This window comes from Plodia interpunctella, chromosome 9 (genome assembly GCF_027563975.2).
Source record: "Plodia interpunctella isolate USDA-ARS_2022_Savannah chromosome 9, ilPloInte3.2, whole genome shotgun sequence".
Lineage (NCBI taxonomy): Eukaryota > Metazoa > Arthropoda > Insecta > Lepidoptera > Pyralidae > Plodia > Plodia interpunctella.
The window spans coordinates 6,239,988-6,255,919 of NC_071302.1; the positions used below are offsets into that span (position 1 = coordinate 6,239,988).

The 15,932-nt window shown below is 32.9% G+C and overlaps 1 protein-coding gene across 1 annotated transcript in view; it reads left to right on the forward strand.

The window, feature by feature from the left end:
- Positions 1-14,086, forward strand: part of LOC128672505 (lachesin-like) — a 35,507-nt gene extending 21,421 nt beyond the window's left edge. Inside the window, exons 4-10 of the mRNA XM_053749703.2 lie at positions 265-420; positions 1,476-1,604; positions 7,255-7,392; positions 9,481-9,630; positions 10,046-10,111; positions 10,950-11,030; positions 11,367-14,086. Of these exons, the coding sequence (XP_053605678.1) occupies positions 265-420; positions 1,476-1,604; positions 7,255-7,392; positions 9,481-9,630; positions 10,046-10,111; positions 10,950-11,030; positions 11,367-11,455 (809 nt within the window). The 3' untranslated portion in view covers positions 11,456-14,086. The remainder of the gene's footprint in view (positions 1-264; positions 421-1,475; positions 1,605-7,254; positions 7,393-9,480; positions 9,631-10,045; positions 10,112-10,949; positions 11,031-11,366) is intronic.
- The last annotated feature ends 1,846 nt before the right edge of the window (positions 14,087-15,932 follow it).

A 15,932-nucleotide genomic window follows, 5' to 3' on the forward strand; every position in this document is an offset into this window, starting at 1 on the left:
ATTTGATTTATGTGAACAATGAAATATGTAATTATAAAATAATTTAAATTGGTTTACTGCATTACTTGTTACGTTATATTAGTAGTATCAAGAAGTTACCCTCGAATAAGACCACTTCATATCCTCCCGTGCATGTCGTACAAGATGACTAAGGGACATGTAATCTTAGCAGCTGATAGGCAACAATTCTCATGGAGAGTTGACATCAGATATGCGACCGCTTGTAAAATTACAGCCGAATCTTCAAAATTTTACTGTTTCTAGTGCCTCCAGTAATCATAGACAACCAGACATCAATGGACATGGTAGTGCGGGAAGGCACTAACGTGACGATGGTGTGCCGTGCTACCGGATATCCGGAACCGTACGTCATGTGGCGGAGGGAGGATGGCCAGGAGTTCAACTGCAATGGTGAATCTGGTGAGAATCTTTTTATACTACTGAGCATAACAGACAAACAGTCCACCTGATGGGAAGTGGTTAACACAGCTTATGGACGCCTGCAACCCTAGTGGCTTCACACGCGCTTTGCTTGCCCTAATTGAATCTTTTCACGCCCTTTTTGAAAAACTCCAAGTTGACGAATGAATTAGTGACGTAACCTTTGAACAGCACTTATCTAAATGCAAAACATGATCTACCTCTAATGTTCATTCAGCGGTATGATTAGTTAGGTATTCTTTTGTGAGCTTTATTTCTGTACTCTATTTTGATAACTATCTGTATCAATCAAGTATTACAATAAATTAGAACCGTTTAATTTTACGTCTGAATGTAACTAAAAGAAATACAAACAGAATGTCGGTTAACAATACTAAGCCAGAATATACATGGCCACAAGAAAATATTAGTAATTTGCTCTCCCGATTAAAACAACGAGCACAACCCAGACAGTAGTAACAAAGATTTTTCTGATAAATATCCGGTAAAAACATTCTCCGGGCCGGTCATTATGTTGACGCTACTCGAAAAGAAACAAAACAGATGAAAGGAAATCTCTAGAGTGAGAAAATACTATTGCAAAGATCACGTGACCGAACGGGCACTCGAACCCCGAACAAATCTTCCCCGACCAGGAATTATCGACGAACAATCCCAATACTTTTGAAACCTCAACCCGAAGTAACTTTTGGTGAACCCCGCCAAATTGAGTTACGCGAGTAATAGAATAAAATAAAGAATCGGTTGTTTGGCCAATTTGAAGCCGAACAAGAATAACAAACACTAATTTATAAAATATCCGGTGCTTTTTTGTTTTGCTGAATAGCTGTTTTCTTCCTATGCCGATTTCGAATACAAAAAAAACAGTGCTTGCTTGTAATTTTCGTTTATTTATACACAGAAGAAAGTAACTGCGTATGTATATGTTGTACTAATTTATTTATATGACATAAATATTACAAATAACATATTTTGATTTAATTAATAAAAAAAATATATCGTTCGTACAACATTAACCCGTATTTCCGTTTCAGTTAACGTGGTAGACGGTGAAAACCTGACGATATCCAAGGTGTCCCGACTGCACATGGGTGCCTACCTGTGCATAGCCTCCAACGGTGTGCCACCTTCCATCAGCAAGCGAGTGTTTCTCATGGTCCAATGTAAGTTCACATTTCCCTCGTTCCACTAGAATCTCCTATTTCAATCCCCCTAATAATTCTCTGACTCAATCATTCACACAAATGATTATTTTGCCTATGACAATGTTGACCTTTACCCACTATATCAGAGACATCAGTCCTTAGTCCTCAGGACCCCGCTGGTAGAACAGAGATAAACAGAAGGGCCAAAAATCAGGGCATAGATTTTTTTATCAGGATATATATCCTGATTTTAAAAAAACTATGAAGAATGCTGAAATATATTTTAAATTATATTTGACAGATGCTTCGATAGCTCTGAAGTACAAATTGGCAATCGTAATTTCAATGGAAAAGCCATGTTGATAGAAAAGAAGGAAGATACACAGAACACTTAGAAAATGTCCTTGTAAATTTTTGTTCACTAACTGCAGAATTTCCTTCTAGTTGGCGCAACCATTTAATAAAGATTACAAGTGCTCTCTCAGTGCAATTTGTTGGTCTTTCAAAACTGACTTCAGCGTCTGCAATCCATCTGAAAATATCAGTTATAATTTACTGTAAATCTACTTACAGTAAATGTTAATAAATAAAAAAACAAAATGAAAATAAGAAATCACACAGATTGATTGATTGAGATAATTTAAAATTAATAATAATCATAAAAAAATTTCAAATTATAAAATAAGTCTTAAAGCTAGGTTACGTTTGATGACAAACCACTCTTGTTTGGAGAGTAACATTCCTGTAATAGCTTTCTATAACAATCTGTACTACAGGTTGCTGAAGTATTTGTAAATAATTACAAGTCAATCACAAGTACTTATAATAAGTACTTGTTACTAGTAGTAATTTTATAACAAAATTTATAGAGAAATATCCATGACCAATGAAAATGACACAATCTGAAATATATAATTTTCCATCTTGACCTGAACGGGGATCCGAACCCGGGATCTTCGATGTAGAAGTCCAGTGTAATCTAATGTTATAGTACTGCGCCAACCTATATTAATATTTGTACTGTGTACTAGAAATACATTATCACCACTAAGGCGAGCGAGCAACAGCAATCTATAAAATAAAAGTCCAGTTGTACTTTTAGTTACCAAGTTTTTTTATCGTTATTTTATGTCGTGTCATTCAGGATAGGTAGACATAAATACAAAATTAAAACTTGTCCATTCCAAGCGCAAACACTAATAAAAGCGACAGCGTAAAACAAACGTAACCGAATATAGAGCTCAATTTGAAAACTTCCATAACTTGAAAAATCTACGGAAAAATATCAGCGAAAACTTGTGTCCGGAACTCTTTTATGTGGAACGGGAAACTTTTCTGCCGAATTCCTGGAGTTGCGACCGTTGATGAGTGTAATCACCGCCCAGCTTACATTGCACAGTTAGCGTTTAACAAAGTTGTAATAACTCCAATAAAAGTCATTATTTAAATGGGGGTCGCTATTTGAGGCTCTTAGGCTCGCGTTGAACTCTTTCAGTTAATTTGACTTCCCAGGTGGGCCGTTGCTTCTTTTTAAGGTTCCGTACGCTAACGGGCCATTAGGAAACCTAAATAACTGGTCCGAGGTAGGTTGAAACAGCAGTTAACACTGTCTTATTGCCTCTTATACGTACAGTTGTGATTCACGGTGACAGTACTGAGATAACGAAAATCTTGAACGATTTTATATATTGAGAAACACATCATGACATAAAGTAAAAAGATGGGAACAAAATATAGTACTTGGTGGATGTATTTTACCTTTCGCATTCATGTACAATGCACATACCGAATCGTTAATCGTACCTATATCAAATGTTATCAAACATTACAACAGAAAGTTAACATCATCGCCATTTAATATGAATATGGACAACAGATGAACACGGCACAAACAAGTAAATATTTTTTACCATATAATCGATGTCGCTAGCCATCTCGATCTGTTCCATACTTTGTATACCGACTTATCAAATATTAATCACATTAAAGTAAAAGCAATTCGAACGTTACTTAGTATATTGTGTTCTAACAATTTTCTGAATAATTCATATTTCACCCAGAAGCCTAAATGTGTTTGTTTTGGGAAGTTAGTATGGGCCTTCACCTGGGTTTGCAGAAGTGTCTGAAGTTAATCCTGGAAAGTTATTTATAAGTTCCAGTAGCAGTTTCAATTGGCTCCAGCGGCTGACAAAATATTGGCTTGAGAGCGCAAAATAAGAAATGTATAGAAAGTTCGTAGAAGTTTTCCACTGGATTGTCAAGTCGAAGTAAGTAGATCCACATTAACAAACTAAACACAACATAAAAAAAGTTACATTCAACATTTTGGTCAGGTCTTATTGTATACAACTATGCCCATGCGCAGAAATACGAGTAATGTCAATCATATTTGTCTGCCAATCGCAGCGCAACAATCGTATGTTGCAATTAGAATGGTCGACTCGACGAAGAAGACACCTACTATTGGTTACCTCGAAATAGAGGCAGTCGTTAAACTACTGTTATCGTACTATTTAGTGTCACATTTCTATCCTCCACAATTTACGTCGAGATTCCCGACACTTGCTCGACACACAGAACTTCAACCGCAAACAAGCAACTGTTAAAACTCCATTCCTCTCCGGTAATTACATCAGATATAAATCACCGCGGTTCATTACCCTTACGACTGTTCTTGCTCACTGTAGTAATACTTAGTTGGTAACTTAAATTTTTGTAGACTGTAAAAAATAATTGGTGCTTTATAAAAAAAATGCTAGGTGGTATATAGGCAGATAAATGGACAGACGGACAGACTTTCACATTTTTAATACTAGTATGGATTTGAACAATATAAAGCACAGGTATAGTTTTATACCTAGGTAGAATATAATCTTACTCTTAAATAATATACTCTCGTAAAAAGGCAACAAAATAATTCTACATATTTATTTGTAGAAATATATCTAAAATTAAAAGGGCTTTAATAAAAAAATCAATGCGTTCAAATATCGACTGTTTCATGTGACACGTTATTTAAAAACTTTCCAAAGCCCAATATTTACTAGCGTAGAGTATTTTCATGACAAAACTTTTCGTTCCGAACAAAAGCGTTTGGCAGCATACAATTAAACTTCGCATATTTCATGTACAAATTATTATAATATTTCATAACTATTATCGTTTTAATATTTTGTAGTGACGTTTTTATTGAAGTTAGCAGTCTAATAAATAGACAGTTCGTGCGTTCGTATGTACTTTTAGTTCCTTTTACTTTTTAGTTTCTGTTTCCTTTTATATAGGATTTATAAATACTCTCATAATATTTAACTAAAGTATACACTTTAGTAACAACACTGTAACAGTGTAACAATTAGAAACATATTAATTTATATTGATTAGACTACATTAATAGTCTCAAAGTATTTCAATATGTCAAATGATGTTCAAACTTTTACAATATGTAGTTACAATACAAGCTTACTTATAAAATTCAATATCAAAACATTTATAACGTTTTGAGGGAACGATATTGGCATGATAGTTAAATTTTACAGTAATATACCTCTATATATGAAGTATTGTACAGCGTTCCATATTACTCCAGCTAAGTAAAACGCTTTACCGAATGCTTCTTCCACTGGAATTAATTCACATTAAACTATCTTTTTCAATATCACTTCGGCACAAAAATAATAAAAATTATAATTTAATAATTACTACATTTTTGTGCCGTTACCATTAATTTAAATTAATCACGGGGCACAGCGGCCTATTCAAATTCAAATCATTTATTCAGAAATTAGACCTTCACAGACCTTTTTCTCGTCAATTTTTACAATTATAGTTATTTCTTATAAGCTACAAACTACTGGCATTTCGGAACGACCACTGCTGAGAAGAAATGCCGAAAGAAACTCATTATCATATCTATTGTTTCTTACAATGTTTTTTTTTTCTAATAATATATAAAAGTACATAATAAGTCAAAAGGTATATCAAAACAGGTTATGATTGTGATCCGACTGCTGATTATAATATATATATAATAAAAAATTCTTAATAAATATAATTTCTTAATAAATACAATTTCTTAATAAATCTTCCTATTGCTTCCACAATAAATTAATCTGTCAAATACAAACATATTTTTTTAATTCCGGTTGGCAGCTCTTGAGATTAACGCGTTCAAAGAAAACTCTTATTAAGGGAACTAAATTCTTAAATAAGAAATAAAACTTCAGATTATTATTTCAACTTTACGTATGTAAAGTTACTGCTTTCGTTTAGAAAACAGATACCATAAAGCGTTAGTCGCGCGTATGACTTGTTAGATTGTGTGTTGTTTAGTATTTTTTTTTGTTTCCAGAAAATTTTTGAACCTCTTTTATAATATTGTCATGACAAAATGTTACAAAATGAGCTTTTTGCAAAATCTGTGTCTTTTCCCCAGACTCATATTTTTGAGGTAATTAGATTTCCATTCGTCATGATTCTTATTCAGGTGTCAGCAAACCTTTTTCTTAATGTAATTAGAAAGCAGCCGCAAATGCGATAATTAATTGCCTCTTCAATCAGACTCCGGCTTACGCATCCTCATTTTAAGATCGTTTAAGACAGATGCGCAAATTATCAGAATATTACTTCCTCCTCAGAGAAAGAAAACGGCTGCACATTTCCAGCCTCAATTTCTTTCCTAAGTACGTGCGCATTTCGACGTATTTTCTTGAATCTAGAGTCAGCGTTCAGAAATATTATTTTTCTCGGGGTGAGCGTCGTTAACGAGTATTTACGAGGAGACGGCATCTACCTGACGGGGTCCTGGACGGAGGTAATTGTGCCCAATTAGAGCATTATGCTGACGTGAATGAGGCACGGACGCGATAATAGCGATACTATCTTGCCCGCTTCGCGCCAACCAGCACCTTTGGCACAAATTAAAGAATATACCGAGAAGCATCTTTACATAATGTTTTGTGCCACGTGCAACGTGCACGTAATTAGTCCTCACGGTTAAGAAGCACGCTGCCAAGTTTTACTAAAACTGACATTTATAGATTGCATCACATACTCTCTTTTAGACGTCTTTGGCATTTCTGTGATTAAATGAAAGGATATCTAAAGGACTAAGTACAGTCTAAAGGATTAAGTACATATTCTTCTGCATCGTCGTAATTTGTTCCCAAACCCAATGAGACGGTTCTTTCCCCCTAATTCACATTCCGTATCTGAGCGTCGCCAGTTCCCCCCATTTCTTATAAGATACGTGAACCGCTCACGTAACTCTCGCTCGATTAACGTCGAGACTTCCTTATGAATTCACGGACAGTTTTCATTATTCTTGCGCGGTGAAGACAAATCTTTATTATGATGGTCTTGATTATGATATTATGTCGCTTCTTCGTGTTACCATTCTTGGTATCGTTGAACATATTTGCTCATAATCATTGTAATAATAATAAAATAATCTTCAGAAATGGCTGAAATTAATTAATAAAATTTCTGAAGAAACTTTTGACTTTGTTATACTTAGATAGATTAAAAAATACGTAAACGAAAAAATAAATAAATCCATAAATTTTGACTACTAAGTTAACATTTTACCATCAAAATCAGAATGGAATATACAAATAACATTTGTTTATATGATCTACAATTCCACAAGCTAATCACATAAAATTGTCTACAGTTCCGCCAATGCTGTCGATACCAAATCAACTCGAGGCCGCTTACATAGGCCAGGACGTGACGCTGGAGTGCCACACTGAAGCATACCCCTCATCTATTAACTACTGGACCACCGACCGTGGAGATATGATTATTACAGGCTAGTATCTCATATATTGTAGTACATGAAAATATTTTCTTTATTACAATATCGAAAAGTCACAGTATCTTCTTTACTTACTAAATTGTGAATAGCATACAATGGAATTTCATCATTTTCTCTTTGTCTACGGCCGGAGTTAATAAGTTTCTCAAATAGGCAAGGCAGAGCTTTCATGTTATATTCTATGAAGAAATAAGTTTTTACACAAATTTCATTTTTGATGCAAGCTTTTATTGTCGTCAGAGAGATCTTATTACATTCAACATGTGACAAAAAAAAATATCCGTGCAGTCAACCGTTGACGAGTTCCCTCGATGAGAGCCAATCCTTGCTGCATCATCATACATATCATAATAATAACTTGTCGTAGGAAATTTCAACTTAAACGGTTGAAAAATTTGTTTGGAACAAAATGAACATTGCAAGTTAAATAAAAACTTGTAAAAAAAACTAAGTGTATCACAAAGCACATCATTGATTATATGAATTTTACAATTAATACGTATTAGAACTTGCAGAAAACTTAAAATCGATGAATATTAGAAACAAATTTTACACAATTCTCTTTACGCATATGTTTCGCGCGACGCCAGGGGCGTCTTTTCGTGTCTTCGCAAACTTGATCTCCCCAATACGCTCACGCCTAATAAACAGCCTGTAACATGATGCGAACATTTAAGTATCATACACAGTCAACATAAAAAGTTATCTTGTGTATAAATTCAAAATTTTCAACATTTATTCAGAAATAAGAACTGCACAGTCACTAAATCAAAATTTTATTATAAATAAACATATAACACTAATAATACTAACTAGTTGTTCGCCGCGAACTTAGACCTCGCGAACACAATATTTTTTTACAAAATTGTGAATATTTCAGAAAGGACTAAACCAATTTTCATGCCAAATTCTATTGGCATATCTTTTAAATTTCATCAAAATCAGACCAACGGTTCGAAAGTTATCGCGTTACAAACATACATACCTACATACAATTATTACGTATTTTTACCCAATAAGAATGTTAGACCTCGCTCGCTACGCTCGCTTGGTCAATTAAATACATAACAAAAAATATGCCTACTTTTATTATAATTGAGCTAACATCCTAACAAATGAACACTACATATTAAAAAATCAAAATTATATATTGTACATGATTAATTGATTAATTGATAAAATCCCATGTAAATCCATGCAGACGTTTAATTGAGTTTATTGCGAACAGACGCGGCGCGGCAAGGGACTTTGTTTTTTAATATGTAAGAATAATAATGAAACGTTACACAATTACATCTTTTCATATTCTCGATGCAGACTGTACCCACTTAGATATTTAATCGTCAGCATATCAATGTTCATAACTTCCAGTTGTTTGCGAAATTGTGTTCCGAGGAATTGTATATTCCATCTACGTGAATTTCATGATTCTGTCGCATACAATTTCTGTTTTGTTAGTCACCTAACAAGAAAAGAATTAATTTTATTACCAAAATGTTCACAGTGAAATTGACAAATTATTCAATAAGACACGGAAAATGAAATGAAACGTACGGTTGTTAAAGTAACTATAAAAAATATATTGCGACGAATGTGGAACCACCTCCAATTTTTAAGTCAATATCGCTATAAGGCAGAGAATAATCCCTCGATCCCGAAGAATGGATAAACAATTGTTAAAACCTGCACACTGGTCATCACTTTAAGTTCACTAGTTTGTGTGTATATGCGTATTAGTTGTTACTTGACGCGTTAAGTAGGTAAGTAGTCGTAAAAAGTCATGTCAGATGTCTTTAAACGACTTGAATAGAATCTGACACGAATGTTAGCAATTCAAACTTCAAACAAACTTTAAAAATTCAAACACATTCTAAAAGAACATCCGGTAGTCGGCTACCGACAGTAGGCGACGTTTCAAATAATATTTATGATCACTTTTCAATGTTGGGTAGGAAATTTCATAAAGAAACCCGGTTATATAGAACTTTTATCGGTCAGAAACAGGTCGTTGATACGACATAAAGATACTCCTTCTAGATGATAAGACGAGTATTCATCATCAGTGGCTTTTCTAAATCACAGGTACAAAATATGTCACGTTTCTTAGCGACGACCACTATACCAGAAAAATGAAATTAACGATACGGAAGGTGTCATCTAGGGACTTCTCTTCATATCGCTGTGTCGCCAAGAACTCCCTCGGCGAGACGGACGGGCTCATTCGACTTGATGGTGAGTCATAGCATATAGGACTTATATATATGTATACCTGATACAGTTGTATTTCACTTATTAGAAGGTCACAATTACTGGCTCAGATAACTGAATGTTTTTTAGGTTGCGTTGCATCTTTGTCTTTATCTTTTACCTGTGCAGAAAAACGCACGCCATGTCAAAATTGGCTTATTACCCTCTATAAATATCCTAAATATATTGTAATGGACCGACAAAAGTAAAAACGTGAGTATTCCGGTCATATAGTCATGTTTCAAAACTTTGCATTAATTTTAAACCTATGAAATATTTAATGCAATATTTTGAGTTACGAATACTTATAATATCTATAATTTATATGATCGACAATATAACAATATAGAGAATGTATTTTCAGATTACAACGATATAGTAAATGTATATTTTGTTCCAGAAATCCCCGCCCCATCGACAGTGAGCACGACATCTTCTTACACTACGCACCCGCCCAAGAAAAAAGGTAAAAATAACGAAACCAATTTGCCAAAAAATGCCCCTTTGAAGATATTTGTTTCATAAAATCTTATCTTTGCAGAAGCTATTGGAAAATAGAAAATAATTAATGACCAAACAACGCCCAAAAGTTTGTAATGAAACCCTTTCCCAGACGATCGAAATCGGAAATACCTGGATTAATTTTTCATGATCAATTCGATACTTGCGCCGAGTGCTTATTGGAAATTTCGGGATTCAATTTTGGCACGTAAACCGAGATTAGAAAGGCAATAGCCGGCAAAAGTTGAGACGAGACCTGGCCTTTATACATTCATGGTATTCTACAGTCGTCGGGAAAGGTCGACTCTGGATTTTGTATTTATTGGTTCTGCACCGGGCCCAATGCTTCCGTACAATTGGGTCGTTAGTAATATTATTGTGGGAAAAGCGATTTTGTTTGGGCTTTGACTTCCAATGTACCCGCTTATTGTTATAGATTTCGGCTTTCCTTTCTATTCTTTATAGCGCCATATGTTTTGTTCGAACCTGAAAGCCTGTTCACGGTCTCTTAACAAAATATTATAGCTTTCAAAGTTATTTCGGATATACTGCGGATATACTGAATAGATTTTAGTATAAAAGCAGTATTTCATAAAATCTAATTATATCCCTCGAAAATTGTAATATGTTAGATATTAGATAACTTTTACATGGTGACCGTGTTCTAAGCGTTAGAACAATAGGTATAAATATATCGACGGTTATTTGGCAGTTGAAAGATGAACTCTCTACCCTATTTAAACACTGTGCTAGTTTTGTTGTTTTAATTATGTTATTTTATATAATTGTGGACTTTCCTACAGTCAAACCCAAAAATGCTTGGAGGGACAGTTCAGCTGAAAATAGAGTTGTTGGAGACTATGAAGTTGAGGAATTAAAAAGAGGTGAGTTGCAATGTCGCAATCTACAAAAATATTTTATACTCATAAAAACATTAAAATTGTAATAGTAAATGATAGTAGTCCCCACGTGTAGATAGCTATTCCAATATTTTTGGCCAAAACCAGTCAGTTTAAAAACCATTTCTAATTTACTAAAATCATTGTTTCGAGTGGAAAAGCATTGTTTTAAATACTCTCAAATTGATTAAAGGAAAATATTTAAGAATTTCAATTAGTTTATTAAGATCTTCATTTTCCTGAAATATTTTCTTTGAAATTGTGTAATTAGAATATTTATTATCTTTACTCTGTTCTGAAATGCGAAAACGATTTATTCAGAGTACGACGAGGCATCTGATTCATCAGCATCATCAAGGGCTGTTGGATCTCTGTTCATCATCCTATCGGCCGTGATCATCAGCAGCTGACAAGAGCTATTCGCTCATATAAATACCATATCATAGTGCCAACCCGTCTTTGTGCTAAACGAGATACGAAAATTTCGCAGTGATACATTTAAACTAGCATGTCGATAGTATAGCTTTATAGATGTAGATCGATATAACCCTATTCGGCAAAGTTTCAATTCTACATACTGAATAATACAAGATAAATGTTCTTCTTCCTATGATTTCATATATTATGGTTATTTTGATTCACGTCTGTGCTCCATGCTCTGATGTTTTAACACGTACTTTGATCATTTATCACAATGTTTTATCGAAGTTTTTACACCATTTTATCAACATAGGAATATCTTAATATTAAACAAATATAGAACAAAGATTAAAAGTTAATTTTTAAGTTTTTGAATGTAGAATTGCAACTTTAAACGAACAAAATAATTAAAAATGAGTGTAACTTGTATATATGTATAATAAGTGTTGTACAACATCGAATTTCTTAATTTCTGTTATCTGATAACTAAACATAATAATATTTATATCTACCATTTGTTGTAAATATATTTTAGATCTATTACACAAAAGACTGATAGGTTTGGTATGAAGAAAATGTGCCATATTATGTTCATATCTATGTATTATCATTAAATATAGATATATTATAGTAGTTAAATGGATAAAGTAGTCGAATAAAATAATATTTAATACAGTAAATAGATACAAATATTAGCACGCAACTATAGCTTAAGTAGAAAATGTTTCATTGATAGAAAATGTACATTACTTACAATATTCGAATAGGATCAAAAAATGCAATTGAATATATTTTTGAAATTAGATACATTTCTTTTTTTTATTTTACCAGAAATTATCAGAAGGTTGCCAGTAATATTTCAGATTCAACATTTAAATTTACTTAAAACATACAAACGAAACGAGCTGTCTTGGACGCTCAAAACGTCCCATTGCCAGTAAAAAATATAGATTTGGCTGCAAGAGCCAAGGAAAATATTTACAACGCGTCGGGCGGGTCGGGAGTAGTCGACACTTCATGCCAAATGGTGTACGCACTTGTGCATGTGCAGTGCACGCTAACATTCCCACACAAATAATAAAAAGCTTAGAAATCACTCTTGACACAATAATGTGATGACGTTATTTAATTTGCGGTAGTATATATTTCTTGGGTTTTGTTTATTAAAATACAAAATATTTATATAATCTACGGGTGTATTTTAATAAAATTTGATACACAACAAACACACAATCGAACATCATGTCAAAATACAAACGACTGCTTGTATTTTAGTGCGATTGAAAAATATCGAAATATCTTTCTTCACTCTGCAACATTTATAATACAGCTGACATAACTACGAATACAAACAGTGTCGAACAAGTGCTCGCTGCTGATATAGTCACAGCGTGATTTTCTACAGTCGCAGACATTGAAGTTAAATCCCAGGGAAAATGTTAGCACTTTTGTGTCTATTTTGACAATTTTCTAATTGAATATGATAGATATTTTTACTGTAAAAATTATAATAAATCGTTAGTAATGAAGTATTGTGAAAATTCTTCATTCTTATTGTGAATACATTTGTCGTCAATATGGACCCAAAACCTAAACAATGAAAGTGTGATAAAACTTTAATATTTTTTCTGTATCAGTGTATCAATACAGTATCAGTGTTTACAACGAATGGGTGGTGGTGGAAAATTTCGAGTATTTAAAAAAGGCAGTTGGTTTTTGTTTTCTGTAATTTATTTCTATTATCTTCAATAGATATAGAAGTATTTTTATGATGGAGTAAGTTATATGTAAGTAAGATCTTAATTTAAGCCACTATATCAACTTTACATAATCAATATACATTTGTAAAAATATTGTATTCGTAAACCATCTTGAATGACTTCATACACTTACATGTTAATAGTCAAATCTTTTTCTGTACACATGATAATAAAGTTAAAGAAAATAATTATACCATGTTTTTGTCAGAATTATTTCTATTTTATGCTTTTCATGAAACTTAAACATGTAAATACATTAACTTCTGCAATAAAGACAATATGGCGTGCTTTGTAATATAAATAAATAGCTGTAAAGTTACTATAAATATTCGCCGTGAAGCTTTATGTTATCTATAATGTATTGTAGACAGTAACTTATCACATAACGCGCATATTAGAGTGAGAAGTATGAAGTAACTTGTTATAATTATAAAAATACAATTTTATTGAAATAAAATATATTTGTTTGAACTTAATAAACAACGAAACGAAATTTTAAAATAAATATTATATTTTGTTGTATATGTGTGCGTACGTATAAATAAACGGAAAAAATACAGTAATAAAACGGGTTTCTTAAATAAACAACTTCAATTTTAGCTCACGTTTCTCACTCAATTTTATACTCTTTTGATAAAAAAGCTAACTTTACAATAGACCCGAATAGTTATAATTTGAACCATTTCTGAGGCTTTAAATGTAATCCCGGTGTATTTACTATCCTGTATCATAAACGAAGGTTTTATAGTTTCTTGTCAAAATTACATATCTTCGGAATGGTCCAGTCGCGCGTTGAATTGTATAGTAATCGTTATCGTTAGCTGATGTAAAGTTCTAATAAATGATTTTTATAAAAAAATACATTTATTTCATTTTCAACATCTTTTCTAACCCTTAAGTTTTGGCCCATAATTGGGCTGGCATAATTCCCACTCGATTTCAGAATATCTTCGTCTTATTATTATTTTATGTATATATAACTGTATGTATGAATATTCCCATGAGTCTCTGACGTGAATAAAAAATAAACAATCTTTATTATATAGTTATTACAAAAATCTAATAGAAAACAGTGGATAATTCTAGCGTCAGAGGCCAAGATTCTCCTTAAGTACCTACTTGATTAACACATAACATAAAAGGGCAATATTTTCAGGCAAAATGTAGCAATAAATATTAGAACAATACCACAAGCCCTCCTCAATGTATATGATATCGCTATCGCCCTATGCGGTCATATCGATTTTATGCAAAATGCACTAAGTTACCGCTGAGTAGTTGCGCCGTATAGCCGTAACTCGCTCTTTTAATACATACTGGGGTCGTTTTATTGCAACGTTGGATAAAAAATACCTACTGTCATAAAATTTTATTAAGTACATCATAAGTTTTGTATTGTAAAAACTTCACTAGTTCATAATTAATGAACGAAAACTCCATTTTAAAATTAAAACATAAGTTTATAATTGTACCAATCTATCTATTTCCTGCGATTTTATTGATTGATTTATTTTTGTGATGAAGTTATCCAACTTATTATCATAAATCAATGTTCAAATTTGCTATAGCTACATTGCATACAATTTTCAACAATAAAGACATTTTATATATTTTCTTAAATAAAACGTATAATGCGAACAAGAACATCCCTAGCCACATATACAATACTGCTTTAGGAAATAAAAAAGCGTCGCGCGAAGGTTCAATCAGGCAAGAAACATTCCGTTTTTATAGCCGATATGATCCTATGAAAAAAGTATAAAAATAATAAGGAGTCGTGAGGGGAAATAAAATATAATAATAGCACGCCGTCAAAGTCATTGTCCAACGGCTTGAAAGTATTTAGGGTGTTTTAGGGTTTTATATGTGTATCTATTGGTTTGAGAAGGGTTGGCGGTCAATTTTGTACGATTTGAATTTCACGCTGGCTTCCACTCTCCAATCATAAATTATGATATCGATGACAGATACAATTTTGTTCACAAAGCTTTACGTTGTATTACGACGCTCCTTCTATGTGTGTTCCCTCGTGGGAGATTCTATTATTTGTTTGTTTCAACGACAGGTACAAAATTACACTTCAGTGAAATTTCTCCGGGTGCAAACTTTCTGGATACAATGTTTGTAATATTATATTTGTGTCACATTAAAACAACGTAAATTGACTATGACAGTAACTACATTCGCTTTTCTAACTTTAACTTAACAATTTTCCATTAGGTATACGTCCAATACTCAGAAAATGGACCATTATACGTATATATACGGCAAAAAAAATAATTCATATTTTAAGTAGTAAATTTTTTTTGACACATCATGTAATAAAATAGTTAATAGCTTCGATATAAGATAGGTATATTCTGTTAATCAAGTACACTGTAAGGGTTCATTAAAGGTCACACTGTTAGCAGTAAACATTATAATTTCGGTTCTAAGTCACATAAAGTCAAACAACAAACGTAATTTGGCGGCAATAAACGCCTGGTTGCGATGACAGTGACGCGGCCTGCCATCCTGATTATTCTGATTAATCCAATTTACTCGTGTTCGCTTATCTCCAATTAACAAGGACTTTGTCGATGTATTAGTATCTAAACCCCTAATTTCGTTTTGCTAAGTTACAATTGTAACACAACAGCTTTGTTTTAATTTAGTTGCTCAAGTTAAAAAAACATACCTAATTAAACACGACTCATTTCGATTGATA